This window comes from Peromyscus eremicus, chromosome 9, assembly GCF_949786415.1.
Source record: "Peromyscus eremicus chromosome 9, PerEre_H2_v1, whole genome shotgun sequence".
NCBI classification, from domain to species: domain Eukaryota; kingdom Metazoa; phylum Chordata; class Mammalia; order Rodentia; family Cricetidae; genus Peromyscus; species Peromyscus eremicus.
The window spans coordinates 67,487,534-67,504,303 of NC_081425.1; the positions used below are offsets into that span (position 1 = coordinate 67,487,534).

The 16,770-nt window shown below is 49.8% G+C and overlaps 1 protein-coding gene across 1 annotated transcript in view; it reads left to right on the top strand.

The window, feature by feature from the left end:
• Slc7a8 (solute carrier family 7 member 8) overlaps positions 1 to 16,770 on the top strand; it is a 59,406-nt gene that overhangs the window by 22,698 nt on the left and 19,938 nt on the right. Inside the window, exon 3 of the mRNA XM_059273634.1 lies at positions 556 to 707. Within this exon, the coding sequence (XP_059129617.1) occupies positions 556 to 707 (152 nt within the window). The remainder of the gene's footprint in view (positions 1 to 555; positions 708 to 16,770) is intronic.

Genomic DNA, 16,770 nt, shown 5'->3' on the forward strand with positions numbered 1-16,770 from the left:
TGATGGCCTCCCTCCAGAGTCAAGCCCTGACCTTGACTTTTCTTAGCTTCTCTAACCCTGACTGAGGAAATCATCCATCACTAAAGGGCCAAAGTGTGTGCAAGGCGCTTACCCTGCAAATTCCTGTTTGATGCCTCCCTGGCGATTGCTTAGGTAGCCACACCTTCAGGGTGTTCTTGCTCTCAGGATTCGGGGGTTGCATATTTAATTTTTCAGCCAGTGGATATAGGAGGGCTAAAGTTACAGAGAGGATTAAAAGGGAAAGGAGAAAGCCCAAATACCAGGATGTGTGTCAACACTAGCTGAAATGTGTGTAGGTCTTTGCTGTTATACCATGCCATTGGCATTACAGAGGGCTTAGGGTCTTATTTGGGGTAGGGTGGGAGCTGGCCTCTTCAGTGTGTCTGGAAACAAAAGGGGAAATGGCGCCTTTAACCCACTGGTATTGGCTCATTTGCTCAAGACTTCCCCCCATCCCTGCCCCTTGCCTGGGTTTCTGCTGATGACTCTGGCTCCGTGCCATGCCAGCTGATGGTTTTCCTGTTCTTCCTTCAGGTTCCTGAGGCTGTGGATTGCTGTGCTGGTGATCTACCCCACCAACCAAGCTGTTATCGCCCTCACCTTCTCCAACTATGTGCTACAGCCGCTCTTCCCTACCTGCTTCCCCCCAGAGTCCGGCCTGCGACTCCTGGCTGCCATCTGCTTGCGTAAGTGGCATCTGGACCTCATTTCAACCTCCCTCAGTCTTCCTGATGACCTTCATGTCTCGGTTCCTCTCTCCTTTCTTCTCTCTCTCTCTCTCTCTCTCTCTCTCTCTCTCTCTCTCTCTCTCTCTCTCCCTACTTCCCATTCCATATAAATGTGTTTTGGATGAGTGGATTCTCCATAGAGTTACCTAGTGTTGCATAGAAAGCTAAGTATGTGGCATACACTTGTAATCCCAGAACTTGGAAGGCCAAGGTAGGAGGATATTGAGCTGAAGGCCAGCCTAGGCTACAGAGAGAAAGCCTATCACAGACAAGAAGTAGAAATGACTCCTCGGAGACACAGTAGCTTTCGGTGCCAGGATGCTTCACGTTAGCACCTCCCACCTCTGCTGTTAGCACCTCCCACCCCTCCTGTTAGCACCTCCCACCCCTGATGTTAGCACCTCCCACCTCTGCTGTTAGCACCTCCTACCTCTGCTGTTAGCACCTCCCACCTCTGCTGTTAGCACCTCCCACCCCTGCTGTTAGCACCTCCTACCTCTGCTGTTAGCACCTCCCACCTCTGCTGTTAGCACCTCCCACCCCTGCTGTTAGCACCTCCTACCTCTGCTGTTAGCACCTCCCACCCCTGCTGTTAGCACCTCCCACCCCTGCTGTTAGCACCTCCTACCTCTGCTGTTAGCACCTCCCACCTCTGCTGTTAGCACCTCCCACCTCTGCTGTTAGCACCTCCCACCCCTGTTGTTAGCACCTCCCACCTCTGCTTTAGCACCTCCTACCTCTGCTGTTAGCACCTCCCACCCCTGCTGTTAGCACCTCCCACCCCTGCTGTTAGCACCTCCTACCTCTGCTGTTAGCACCTCCCACCTCTGCTGTTAGCACCTCCCACCTCTGCTGTTAGCACCTCCCACCCCTGTTGTTAGCACCTCCCACCCCTGCTGTTAGCACCTCCCACCCCTGCTGTTAGCACCTCCCACCTCTGCTGTTAGCACCTCCCACCTCTGCTGTTAGCACCTCCCACCCCTGCTGTTAGCACCTGATAAGCCCTGATAAGCTCATGACAGGCAGTTATGGGGATGAGAAACTGCCAACTCTCACACATTTTGAAGTGTGTTAGAGGAGAGTTTATCCCTTGTCCATGCCCTGTATAGGTTTTGGTTTTTTTGAGACAGGGTTTCTCTGTGTAGCCCTGGCTGTCCGAGAGCTCGATACGTAGGCCAGGCTGGCCTCGAACTGACAGAGCCTGCCTCTGCCTCCTGAGTGCCAGGATTAAAGGTGTGCGCCTCCATGCCTGCCTTGGATGAGTTATTTTGTTTCATTGTTTAAGTGAAGAAAAAGCCTTGTAGACGTGGTAAGGATCTAATTGGCTGTAGTGTAAACTCGGGAGGGAAAGCTGCCTGCGAGGTGGACTCAGCAGATCCTTGAGAGAAATTCTGCGGAGCTGACCTCTAGGCATTCCCAGCTCTAGGCTCTGATAGCAATGATCTCAGTGGGCTGGGATAACTCCACGTCTTTACTCAAACACTAACTCCTCAAGCAGCTGCTTGTCTTTCTCAGAGGTTGCCCTCAGAGTTGACTCGGGGCCTGTCTTCCCTACACAGCTTCTGACCATGTAGGGACTGGCCTTGCTATTCATTTCCAAGTCCAGCCATTGTCCTTCTGTCTTGCTGGTGTGATGAGGGAGGGGTGACCCACTACTCTAGACGACCTCCCAGGACAGGCATCTGAGACCTTAGCAAGAGGGCTTTGTATGGCCGTGTCGATCAGCCCTGACGTAGACTCTACACCTAGGCAAGGTGAAGTGTGAGGCCAAATCCCTTGTTCGGGGGCAACAGTCCCATGTTTGGTCTGGTCTGCTTACAGACCCAGGGGTAAAGGAGTATGTGCCCCAGATTCACACTTCTAGCACCCTCAACTCTACTCCACACATCCTGATTGCTTGGCCATATTGCTATCCGCCTCCTTATAAGATCGGATCACGAATGTAACCAACCCAGTGTGTGTGTCAGGAGGGTGTCTGTTAGGAGCATGGATCTTTCTGCACCCCGAGTCAGCCTGAAGGGGAGTTGGAGTATACGGGTTTTAGGGTCACTGACTGGCTCTGTAGCTGGAACTGGGGGCAGTGTGGGAATGCAGGAAAACTTACTGTTTCTGCCATCAGACAAGCTAACACGAGGAGGAAGAAGGAAGCACATGAGTGCCAGCTGCTACTGTTTCGGTGGCTTGTGCACACAGTCAGCTTCCTCCTTTCTGCTGATGTGACGAAAGTCTCAGACAACAGGGCTCCTCTGACCCTCTACTAGAAATCCAGAACTCCACGACTGTGTGGTCCCTCCCCTAGGAGAGGAGCCAGACCAAAGTATGCACTTCCTTTACCACAGACCTGCCCCAGGGTTGACACTCTGCACAATGACTCTGGAGTTGTGAGGTCTGTGCAGACTCACACCCTGCCCAGTCCAGAATGGCCCCAGCCCTTCCAGATGGTAAGATGAGCTCTTCTCTCTCTAGCCAGCTCCAGAGAGGCAGGCTGCATACAGTACACCCCATGCCTACCCTCCCTGGACACTGCCCAGACAAGTCAAGGAGAACTGGAGACACTTGCTGTCTCCCTCTCTTGCTGTCAAAGATCTAATAAAGTCTGTGTGGCCCTCCGCTGCCTCCTGACTGGAGCTGCAGGGAAATCGCCTCCAAATGAACAGATCCAGTCCTGTCCTCTGGGAATAGTAAATTTTCACTATCCTCGAGACATGAGTCTAGGTATTATTCCAGCAGAAAAAAATCTTAAACCCAAATTTATTCCTCCTGCTTCCATCAGGGGACTAGCGGAGGCGGAGGAAGGGCCCCAGATGCTTTGAGTGAGATTCTGTTTTCTAGTTTGTTGAATGTTTTGTTTTGGGAGATGCGGGGAGGCCACCTTGCTTTGGAGCCCAAGTTAGCTTTGAACTTGCTGTGTAGACCAGGCTGGCCTCAAACTTGTGGTAGTCTTCCTGCCTCAGCCTCTCTGATGCTGAGATCACAAGTCACCTCTCCTACTAGTACTTTTTTAAAAACCCACCTCTCTAGCCTTCTTCAAATAGTCTCTCACGGCAGCCTGTGTTGAAAACGATGTGTTGATGCTGTGCTTCACAATGCTGGCATCTTTGGGGCAAGGGAGCTTTAGAGACAAGATTTTGCTATGTAGCATGTAGCCCTGGCTGACCTGAAACTCAATATATAAATCAGGCTACACTGAAACTCACTGTATTGACCAGGCTGGCCTCAAAACCTTGAACTTGTCGCTGTCCCCCTGTCACATCTGATCAACTCCACTCCCTGCTCTGTGACAGGGCTCTACCATGTAACCCAAGCCACCCTTGAATTGACTACATAGCCTAGTTTTGAACATGTCATTCTCCTGCCTCAGGTTCCTGAAGGCTGAGTTTACCTTGGGTGAGGGTGCCACAAACACCCTGTTACGGTATCTTTTATTCCAGTATTCCTTCTTCCCACCACAGCCACCATCATCCAGCGTAGCCCAACCTCTTAGCAGGGACCGGGTAAAGCAGCTATGGAAATAGTCTCAGTGTACTTTGGAGATGGAGGCAGGAAGACACCGAACCTCAACATACTTTCAAGAGAAGCAGCAGAAAGTGTCTTAGTCAGGGTTTCTATTGCTGAGACAAAACCCCATGACCAAAAAGCAAGTTGGGGAGGAAAGGGTTTATTTGCTTACATTTTGTCATTGCTGTTCATCACTGAAGAAAGTCAGGACAGGGCAGGATCCCAGAGGCAGGAGCCGATGCAGAGGCCATGGAGGGGAGCTGCTTACTGACTTGCTTCCCCTGGACTGCTCACCTTGCTTTCTTATAAAACCCAGGACCAACAGCCTGGAGATAGCACCACCCACCATGGGCTGGGCCCTTCCCCATTGATCACTAACTGAGAAAATGCCTTACAGCTGGATCTCATCAAGGCATTTCCTTAAGAGGCTCCTTCCTCTGATGACTCTAGCTTGTGTCAAGTTGACACACAAAACCAGCCAGTACAGAAAGCATGGCTATGGGGGGTAGGGGAACATTTACACAGGAAACTCTGCTTTTCACTGTCCCATTTGGCTGATGATTGACTGGACCATTGAGTCTTAAGAGGTTTGAAGGAAGGCCACCCTTGGTGGAGCAATCACTGGTCTATAATGCGGGGAGAGTGGGTGTGGCAAAGCCCGGGGCTAGGGTTTGCTAGGAGAAGGAGGAGAAGAGGCCGGGCCTAGTGCTGTGGTGGCATCATTTTTGGAAGCTATCTCAAGAGAAATGAAGTTGGGAGAAGCCAGATGGGGGTGGAGAGGCAGAAAGAACCTGATGTAACTGGCCTGCCTGCCCAGAGCCTGGAGGGGGTGGGGAGAGAGGACAAGAAGAAGGAACTGAAGAATTGGACCTGCTTGTGCAACCACCGGGGCGCTGTGAGTTATTCTATTATTTAGGTCAAAGCTGATTACTCGCTGCTGAGTCAGCAGAACGTCCCTGGTCACCAGGCAGTAACAAAAGAAAGCATTTTACATCTTAATTTGATGAAAAGCCTTTCTCTCTGGTCTCCAGAGCAAGGATATTAGTGGGGGAGGGGTGGGAGAGACTGGGAAGTGTTAAAACTCGGGTTTGACGCGCGGCTCTTGTGACTTGTTTCTCTTGATGATCTGCAAAGTCAATGGCTGTGGTCTCCAGCAGAACAATGAAATAAAACATAAAAGAGTCCTAGTGACGCACCTCACCTTGCCCTCACCCTGCCCCTGCATGGTGCTTATGGTAGTGGGGGCAGACACTCTTAGGTTCTAATCCATCTAGTGAGGTGTAAGTGAGGTACAAGATGTAGCCTCCTCAGCTCGTCCCTTTTGTCATGTGGTCCCATCTTCTGGCTATCACATGACTTCCTAGAGTTAAAGGGCAAAATTAAAATGATTTCGTTTAAAGACTTTTTTGGGGTTTGTTTTGTTTTGTTTTGTTTTTTGAGACATCTCTAGGCTGGTCTAGGACTCAAGCAATTCTCCTGCCTCAAGCCTCCCAAATACCTACTGGTGCACACCACCAAGCCTAACTTAAAAATCCCAGTTAAGTTTGATTGTTCTTCTATAATCAGGAAACAACTCTTTCCACAAAACAGAGTAAGTGTTTGGGGGTCTGGAGAAATGGCTCAGCAGTTAAGAGCACTTGCTGCTCTTGGAGAGAACCAGAGTTCACTTCCCAGGAACCACGTCACTTTCGTGGTTCGCAGCCATCTATAACTAGCTCCAGGGGATCAAACACCCTCTTCTGGCCTCCTGGAACCCTCATGCCCATGCACATAAAAACATGCAACACACTCATATCAGCATATATTTTTGTTTTACTCTGGAAAAAAAAAAGAGTAAGATTTCTAATGTCGTAGCAGGTAAGGTTGGTTTACAGACAGAGAAGGGCTTGAAGGGACAAAAGCCATAAAAGCAGGTCAGTAATTTCCAAGCTACTGTCCTTGTAAATGAAGGCAAGGGAGACGTGGTCACCAGAGAGCCATTGATGAGCTAAGGTCAAGTCATTTCAGATTATTTCTCTGTATACAGGTTAGAGCAGAGGGAATCTGTCACACTGATTGAATGTGACATCTTTGGAAATTGTGGCTGTTATCTCTCTAATCCTGAGCCCCAGGAGGTCGGGTAAAGTTTACTGATGGCTTTGGTAGCACGGATGGCTTCGTCTTGAGGTTCAGCCCAGCGCAGGGGCTTAGCGCAAACATGGCCTCCCGTAACTTCCAGTTAACAACTATTCTAAACAGGGTAGCTGCTGTGACGCAGTGGGTGCTGGCTGTACGGGGTGCCCTCTCATGGTCTGTCATCTGAGTCTTGGCCAGGGGCTGGGGGTATGCTGGGGATGAACCCAAAGCTCTTAAACACGTGCTAGGCAAGTTTTCTACCACCAAGCCACACCCTAGCCCTCCTCTAAGAATCATGTTTCCCAACGTTTTGGTTTCTGCCTCCCTTTCTTCTTTTGGAGACCGGCATGCATTTAAGATAGTTCCTGGCTCCATTCCTTTCCTTTTGGGACTAAAGTCACGGCCCAGCATTTTAATGACAGTGTTGTCACTCACATAGACTTCTTGTAGATCGTGCCCTAAAGAAATTCCTTCTTCCTCGCCCTACAGAGAAAGGAGTGCCCAGCCCTGCCTGCATAGCAGAGGGGAAATGCTTCTTATCTTGGGCTCCATCTCTCCACAGAGATTCCTAAGAGATTGCTGTTCCAAGGCTGCAGATTTCTCCCCATTCCTGGAGCTGTTTGGAAGGGAAAGAACTTGAGGCATTTCTTCTAGCCCTGGGTCACGCTCAATCCCTCCGCAGAGGCTCTGGCTGCCTGGAGCAGGACGCTGCCCTGTTTTGCAAGCCTCCTGCAAATTAATCCCTTGACAACAGACGCTTCAGCAGCCTCTAAATCCCCTGATCTCCATTCATCTTCTCTTGAGCCTTCATGTTCTCTAGACTCAAACTTCTCATCCTCAAACATTAAACATTGCTCACATGCCTGGGTGGCGCTTCTTTCTTGCCTTTCCCTTGTCCCAGAAGACTTCTTTGGCCAACAGGCAAAAAAGCAGAGCTTGAAGGATGTCTTATAATAGGCAAGGAAGAACAGAGTATATATACACAAAGAAGGGGACCTCCTAAAGGCATATGAGCAGTAACACATGATTTGTTGAGGAATAACATGTGATAAAGTCCACACTTGATGAAAGACGGTGAAACCTGAAACATAGAAACAAGCTAAGCATCTGTCCAGACTGAGAAGGTGGGGGTGGCCTAAAATGAAACTGGTCTCACAAAAATGCTATGTTGTGAGAAGCAGGAAATTTTAGGGGTGGAAGCAACTGGCATGTTGACCTTTTTGACCACTGAGGAGTAAGAATCTGGGGTGCCTTGTAAGTCAGAACGAAGTGTGCAAGGTAGCTATGCCCGTGCTGGGGGAGCAGCAGTTGGAATGTATTCTCTCTGCCTCTGCCTTCCAGGTCCTCCCAGAGTCCTGGGTGCTGAGTAGGTTTCTGCTTAGAAGTCCTCCTAGGGGGGCTAGCCCAGGATTCTGCTAAAAGGACTGCTGTAAAACAGTGTAACAAGGGGTGGGGATGTGGCACCGTGGCAGGACACTTGCCTAGCGGGCACAAAGGTCTTGGTTTGATCGCCAGCAGCGGGACAAAGTGAGAGAGAAAGAAAACATTAGTTAACTCAGAAAAGACTTCCCTCTTGGGAAGTACTGGAGGAGAATCACAACACTATCCAACAGTCACTAAATACCCATAACACACCAGACACTGTTCTCAATAGGCGTGATATAGAAAAAACAACAACAAGAAAATTTCATTTTGCCAGGCATTGTGATATACCCATGCAATCCCAGCATTCATAGGCTGAGACAGGAGAGTTGCCACAAGTTTGAGGCCATCCTAGATTACATAGTGAGCTCTAGACTAACCTGTGCTACAGAGTGAGACTCTAAAACTGACCATTTGGAGACAACCAGGCAATGTCCACATAGAATGGAAAACCCAATGGGCTGGTACAGGAAAATGTTCTTAAATGTGGTTCATTTACTATCAATTTACTATTGATAGTAAATCGGTGCTGGTTACCTAGTGGAAAGGTCACATTCACGACAGAACCCAGTGGTACTTTTAGAGCCTTATTGGGAGGGAAAGGGAAAGAAGGGAGCCAGGCCTGGTGGGGGAGGGATTCAGGAGGTGGGGGGTGGGGTGGGGAGAGCAGAGCAGAGAGCAGAGAAAGAACACACACAGAGAGAGTAGGGGATCCGTGTCCAGCTTTTTAAAGTGGGGATTGGGTGACCACGAGGCGGGGTAGTAGTCACCAGAGCCCACTGATGATGTAAGACGTGAGACACAAAACTCCAAGCTGCGCATGTACAGGATTCTAACAACTATAGGTTGTTTAATATAACCACATTACAGAATAAACAGGAAGAAATAGCACTGAAGACCAAGCTGGGTGGTGCACGACTTTAATCCCAGCACTCAGGAGGCAGAGGCAGGAGGATCTCTGTAAGTTCAGGGCCAACCTGGTCTGCATAGCAAGACCTGGGATATCCAGGGCTACATAGAGAGACTGTCTAAAAAAAAACAAACAAAACAAAATAAAGAAATACAACAAAATAGAGGACCCCATTATGAAGAGATCAGCTTTACCCCAAGGTGGTAGGAAGGCACTGAAGGATTTCAGAGGAGTAACACGCTCTCGGAGTTGCATTTAGAGGACTCTGCTGCACAGAAAAGGATGGATGGCCCTTGGGGAAAAGGCCAGGGACAAGGAAACTGATTGCACTGTCGTTCCAGGAATCTAGGTTAGAAATGTCCGTGAGGTGACTCAGGGACAGGTGTAGAAAGAAGTTAATGTATTTGGTGTTTAGGAAATAAAATTGCCAGGATTGCCGAGCGTGGTGGTTCTTGCCTTTAATAACCAGCCCTCAGGAGTCAGGAGTGGGATGATCTCTGTGAGTTCAAGGCCCACCAGGTGTACTTCACTAGATCCAGGTTAGCCAGGACTACATAGTGAGACCCTGTCTAAAAAATACACAAATGATTGCCAGGATTGAGTCAAAGAAGGCACGCTTTTCTCTCAAGGGGGTATCTGTAGATAAACCATGACGGCGCTACAGCTTATTCTAACGCCTCCTCCCCGCTGTGGGTGGTTGGCTGCTGTCTCTCCCACCCCGCACTCCCAAGAGCCATTACCAGGACTTAGAGGAGACAGCCCCTGTGCCTTTGGGCTTTATGACTACAGGGCCAGAATAAATGCCCACATCTTAGTGCCATTTGGCCTTCCTTTCCTATCAGGCCTCGGGGGTGTTTCTGTTTCCCGGTGCCCTGAAAATGAGGGTGTCTCAGTCATACTCACCACATATGCCTAGCAGACACTCAGTCTTGATCTCCAGTAAAAAGAACAACTAATGGCATGGGCTTTATATTTTATACATCACGGTAAGCAATTGCGTATATCACAGAGAACTCGGTGGCCATGTTCCCTGGAGTCCCATTGGTTCCAGACACTGGAGCCACTGGGTTGTGTCCTGCCTGTCCTCGGGCCAGGCTTTGGCTCTCCACCGCCCTCCTGAGAAGGACTCTTTCTAGTTTCACTATGCTTGGCTGTCTGACCCGGGTCACCTCCTTTTCCAGCCTCCATTAGCATATCTCATCGCTTCCGGCTTTCTTTTCACTCTTGGACCGGAGTTTTGCTAAAGCTCCCTCCCTGAACACTGTGGAGTGTAGGGCCTGTTTCTGTGACTGCTTCTACTGTTTGGGGGAATAAGGAAGAAGCCCAAGGGTCCCTGAATCCAGTCCTCCAGGAGTTCAGCTTCCACCAGGAAGATACCCCTTAGTCACTTGTGCCAACACAGAAGCTTAGGGTCTCCTCCGCCCCCCTGTTACCACCCTCAAGGATCACTTAGTTTTTCCCAGGGGAACCCAGGGCTGTAATTTATGAAATCATCTGTTAGTAGTCTGGTGAACTTTTCAGGATTAACATTATATGCCAGATTTATATCACATGCCCGAGACCATGAACTCAGGGGATTTATGGGATCAGGAGGGTGAGAGGCCCAACTGCTACTGAGCGAAAGGGACAAGATTAGTTAAACAAGTCTGAATGCTAGCCGCCCTCACGGTTGGGGTATAGCTGAACTGTGTGGGGGACTTACGGCACAGTCCAGGTTTATAGACCTCGGGGAACAAGTCCACAAGCCTCCCAATCTGAGAACCTACCAGACCTCCCAGGACCCACACCCACTTGTTCCCCCAAGACTGAATATGATAAAGAGCCAGTCAAACCCTGCTGAGCAGCTCAGACCCAGCAGAAGCAGCCATCAACCTTGCCCTGGGAAATGAGACAACAAGAAACTTCAGACATAGCTGGAAAGTGAGGAGTAGGGTTAAAATGAGGCCCCGTGGGCGGTGCAGCATGGCATGGCAGGGCATGGCATTCCTGCTGTCTCTACTACCCCACCCAGCTCAGAGCCATGTTTAGCCAGCGCTGAAGAAGTACTTGGCTCTTGGAAAACGCTGAGCGAGGTGTTCAGACTTCTTGGCTAAACTAAGTACTGAATGGTGATTCAGCAGAAACTCCAGGTCTCGCCTCTGGCACTGGAGAGGAGAGGAGATGAAGGAAGAGGAAGAGACGAGGAGGTGGCGTGGCCGGAGCTCAAAGTGTCCCGGAGAAGCTGTGCCGGGCATGACCTCCAGAAACGCCGTCCGTCCGCTAACCACCCTCCTCCTCCGAGGGCTTGTCCTTGAAGCAGGAGAGGAAATGCTCAGAGAACCTCTTCCTATAAAAGGGAGTTCTGAGGTTTCTAAATTATCAGGGCGTCAAGATGAAAGGGGCTGGGGAAGGGACATACACTCCGCTACGGTGGGCAAGATCTATTTCAAAACCAAAGCACCACCGTACACTTCATAGCGCTTCTCAGGATCAAAGCACCGTTTGCGAAGAAAGGCTGCTTTGATTGTTGGGATGTCGCGGCTCTGTTTTGAAGCTTTGTCTTCGGCGGCCGGGTTATTTACATCTATAACTTCCCGCAGTCACGTCGTATCACATGTTCAACAATGCCAACGTTTGTTGTAGGTAAGCAGGGTGCCTGGAGGCTTTACCGTGGGGCTCACCCCTCACCCCGTATGAGAGCTGTCTTCCGGGTGGTGGTGTGCACACCGGCATTCCCAACACTGGGAAGGCAGAGGCGGAAGAATCAGGAGTTCCCAGGCAGGTTCAGCCGCACAGAGAGTTTGAGGCCTGCTCCAGCTCCATGAGACCCTGCCTTAAAAAAATAAAATAATAAGAAAGAAAGAAAAGAGAAGAAGAAGAGGAAGAAAGTTTCACTGGGGAAGATATTGGAGTAGTTCTTGGAAGCTAATTCCCTGTCTTCCACTCCTACCCTGCACGCATCCATCCACTTCAGCCTCATTGAGGAAGGACAGTTGCTCAGTCCTGCAGCTCTCTGGGCAGAACCAGACCTTATCTCGGCCCCAGGTTATGTGCCTCAGAACTCGAAGCTCTATTTTCTTTGCCTATCAGTGCCTTTTGGCAGCCAGCACCAGTTACCTCCTCGATCTGGAAAGGGATGGGGTTAGGCATGCCCAGTGTTTCCAAGATTAGAAACCCGTGCCCAGTTCCTCCTCTGAGTGGTGGAAGTGGCCAAGGAAGCCTTGTCCAGCCTATCACAGAGCTGAGCGTGGTCACACCCTCTCCAGCCACTGGGCCAGTGCCCCAGCAGCCTCATGGGCACCCTGCAGGGCTGTGCACACAGACACCTTGTCCTTCTGCTGTGGGCCCAGAGCCACAGGGGCAGGCGTTGTTGGCCAGAGCATGGCAGAAAAGTGCGTGCCCCAGCCTGAGGTGAGACCATGGCACCAACCTTTCCAGCACCCTACTGACCCGGGCCAGGTGGAATTTATAGCTAGTTCAGACGGCGGCGGCGGCATGCTCCATCCCGGAAAGGTGCTTATTTTGAAGTTCGGGAGAGGAACAGGGTGTTCTGGTTTCTACAAAGTGGCGTCACTGCTTCCCTTTTTCAGCAGCTGTCTGCTTATTGCCTTGAATCTTTCTTTTTTCTGTCCTGGCCTTCACTTTCTTTGCCTTCTGCTCCTCCCTACCACCTTTTCTGTCTCATTTGCTTCCTACACCGTTTCTCATACTCTCTCTTCTTCACAATCTGTCTTTACTGACTCTGGTACATGCATACATCCTCCACTACCTCCCTTTCTCTTTCTCTCTCTCTTTCTTTCTTTCTTTCTTTCTTTCTTTCTTTCTTCCTTCCTTCCTTCCTTCCTTCCTTCCTTCCTTTCTTTCTCTCTTCCTTTCTTTCCTTAAGACAAGGTCTCTTTATATAATCCTAGCTACCCTAGAAGGCAGTATGTAAAATGGTCTGGCCGCAGATCTGCCTCTGCCTCTGCCTCCTAAGTGCTGGGATTACAGGTGTGTGCCACCGTACGCGGTCATCCTCTCGCCCCTTTCTACACACTGTTTTTACTTCCCTAAAAAGATCGGGAGGAGAAGCCTACCTCTGGCAATGTTAAACATAAATAAGCTTTTCCAAGCTGCCTCCAGCCCAGTCCTGATTAAGAAATTGAAATGAAGCCAGGCATGATGGCACATAACTGGAACAGTGGAACTCATAATTGAGACTAAAGTGTGTTCGAAGCCAACCTGGACTACATAGGAATATTCTGTCATTGAAAAAAAAAAAAGTCACGGAGGACTAGGAACGGCTCCGTGAGGAAAGTGCTTGCTGCAGAAGCATGAGAGCCTGAGTTCCCATCACCACAGCGCTCGTGTGAAAAGCCAGGGGTAAATGTGTAATCCCGGCACTGGAGGCAGAGACAGGAGGATCTGGGGGCTTGCCTGGCTGGCCAGTCTAGCCAATTGGTGAGCTCCAGTTTCAAGGAGAGACACTACACCAGAAAACAGGTGGGAAGCAATGAAGATATCTACCTGATGTTGACCCCTGGCCCTCGCGTGTATGCATGTTTCCTCACACGTATGTGCATATGCACAGTCCCGAACGTGTGCAGACACAGAGAGAGACCAGCTGTGGTGGGGCACACCTGTAATCTCTGCACTTGGGAGGTGCAGACAGGAGGATCAGCAGTTCAGAACCAGCCTGGGCTATCTCAAAACGCATACGTACACACAAAAATGCAAATGGGGTTTCCCAAGCTCAAAGGGAACGTGAGACTGTGACGTCAGAGCAGAAATCAAGTCATCCATGGCAAACGGCTTCTGAGGATCAGCCTGGTTGTCCCCTGCTTGGCTACTCTTGCGTGTCAGCATGCTACTTCCTGCTGCTCAGAGTGCCACCTGGATTGGGGCCAGGCCAATCTTTGGGTGACAGACTCAGTTCCAATAGGTACTATCCGCAGTGATCATGGGTACCTCCAACAGGAGCTGAGGAGGGGAGTGACAGGAAAGGGTCGCTTAGTAGACAATGAAACACCAAGGCTGGGCTTTGGCCAAAGGATTGGAGGAGCCGTCCCATCATGCCTTTGCCACTAAATAGCTGGGTCTTATTTACTCATATAAGACGATGTTCTGAGTTCCACAATTCTCCGGAGGCTAGAAATATGCATCTGGGGAGTAGGGCACAGGCCTGCATATCTACCCCTAGAGTAAAGCATTAGCTACATATCTGGTCCATTTATCTCAAAACAAGCAATCTAGCCCTCTCTCCAAATAGCCTTATCCCAGTTTTCACTGTCAGCCAGAATCGAGGGCTTCAGGGCCAGCAGCTGGTTTGGCAGGATGAAGATGGAGGAAAGTGTTCGTGGCTCCCTGAGAACAGTACAGAAAGACTCTTTCCTCAACCAGAAGCCAGAGCCCCACATCCAGAGCCATGGTGCACTTGAAAACAGTTTCTTGGTACGGAGTGAGGATGGCCTGTACTTTGTGGGCTTTCTTCTGGGAAGAGAAGTGGCCACCCTACACACGCCGGGATCTGCTCAGCGTTGCAGGCCATCACCTGCCCTGTTTCATGGGATTGTTCCTTCATGCAGAAAACAGACACTCCCTGGAGCAGCGTAGCGAAGCCCGTGGAAAGCTCCCGAATATTTCCTGTGCAGAGTTATCTGTCCTCCAATCAGTGGGCTTTAGGCACCAACTGTGTGTCTCCATTTTGAAACGAAACACCAATGATCACTAAATACAAAGAAACTTCACTTAGGCGGAGCAGTGGTGGCGCACGCCTTTCATCCCAGCACTCAGGAGGCAGAGGCAGGTGGATCTCTGTGAGTTCAAGGCCAGCCTGGTCTACAGAGCTAGTTTCAGGACAGCCAAGGCTACACAAAGAAACCTTGTCTCAAAAAAAAAAAAAAAAAACTTCACTCAGAACATGCTCCAGGATCGCAGTGGCTACTGCCTAGCAGGGTCAGTCATGGCTGTGTGTGGATGGATAGCTTCTCTACTGGCCCTGAGGAGGTCAGCTGCTGCTGCTTTCTGTGGGGCATCCCCTCTTAGCAGCTGGAAGCATAAGAAGTAGCCATTTGTTCCACTGTTTTCCCATTTCTGGAGGCCGAGGCGCAGTTGGCCACCTTGGCCTCTGGCCTAGTCTTATATTCACTAGCCCCACAGTCCCTGCTCCATCCAGGGGTCTCTGATCCCACATTTCTAGATAGCTTGGGCTCAGGGACCGCAGAGTGGGTGCTTTGTAGAGAACTAGCATGAAAAAAAGAAGAAACCAATTGGAAACTGAGAAGAAACGGGAATGAAGGGAGAAGACTGGGGAATACAGGAAGAAGTACCAGGGGTCAGTCAAACAAGGCAACTGTGACCGTGGCGTGGCCTGGTGTGTGATATGACCTCTGTCTGTACCTTTATCCATCATCCATCTCACCGGCCTGATACAACCTCACGGGGCTGAAGAGATGGCACCTGGGTTAGATTCCTCTCACCCAAGTTGTCCTCTGGCTGCTCTGCCAGTATGAGCCTGACAAAACCACATCACACCAGCCTTCGTTTCCAGTGGGGATCGGACCCAGGACTTTGTGTGTGGGAGGCAAACGCTCTGCCATGAATTCTAGCTATCGCTCTCTTTGCTCTTTTGAGATAGGGTCTTACCATGTTGCCCAGGCTGGCCTTGAACCCATTCTTGTAGTCCATGCAGGCTTTGAACTTGCATCCTCTGCCTCAATCTCCCAAGTAGCTGGGATTAGAGACCTGTACCACCGAGTCTGGTTTATGTTCTCTTTTTAAGTTTATGTTTATAAACATTTTTTAAAAATTAACTATCTAAAGTTCTAGACAGCGACACACAGATGACAAGGTATCTTCATAGGGTGCAATGGACTGTTCTAGACACAGAGTGGGTACCATGGCTGTGAGAACTTCAAGTTATGAAGTCCTACCGGAGTTAAAACTGCCAAGTCCCTCTGAGGAAGCGTTCTTACCTCCTTCCCTCCGAGTTACTAACACCCTCCCCCTCCTGACCACTTCTCTCCTTATGCTAGCCATTCTGAGTTCTACTTACTAGTTGTGCCTTCAGCTGACACTCAAAACTCACCCGGTCTTCCTCTGACCAGGATCGAGAGTGGCAGGCGTAGCCCTGACTGTATGTTCTGAGGAATCCCAAGCAACGTTCCAGCTCCCTAACCCAGTTTTAGAGCATCCTAAATGAAGATTTGTTTATACTACTGACCATTGGTGTTTTATTTCAAATGGTCTTAAGGGCTGAATTTTAAATTGCCTCTTTTATCGATAGTTTATAATCATAAATGACTCCACCCCCTTCCATGCTCCTTGTCTGTCCTTAACCTCATGTGACCTTCCACCTACTGAATTTAGCCAAGAGAAATCACAGAATGGGTTCCATCAAAGTGTGTCTAGTGTCTACAACAACACAGGACACTGTGTGACCTCTTTCTAGCTCTGACTTGAGGAATGAAATCAGTCACAGGACTCTTGAGATCATCTCTCCAGTGTTTGTTTATTTTCCTCAGCATTGGGGACTGAACCCAGGACCTCACACAGGCAGAGCACCACTCTGCGGTTGAGCCCCAGCCTCTTACCTGCTGTCGTGACCTTTGATTATAACTTCAGGTTAATAAAATAAGGAGACCCACAAAACAATGGGGGCGAGCCGGGCATGGAGGGGCACACTTGTAATCCCAGCTCCTGGGAGATGGAGGCAGGAGGATCAGCAGTTCAAATTCACCCACAACTACATACAGAGTTGGAGGCTAGCCAAGGATGTATGAAACCCTGTCTCCAAAGCAGACAAGCAAGAGGATAAAGAATGAAAGGATCATGCCTGTGAACATCTTAGCATCTAGCACCACTTGCCTCGCTAGAAGTGGGACCTCTGGTTTTGGTTTTGGTTTGTTTGGGGGACGAGGTTGTCCACGTGAGCCTGAGGCTGTCTGGAATATGGAGAGATTTGGAGGAGCCCATGGGATTAGGTGGAGAAGGACTATTGTTCCCTGTGCTTTGAGTTTCTCTAAAAGAAGAGGGAAGCCACTATTGTCCATGGTGGGACATTTACCCAGAGAGGTAGATCACAGCCTTGCCCTAGTTGTGGGGTCCCAGCTTGGTTGG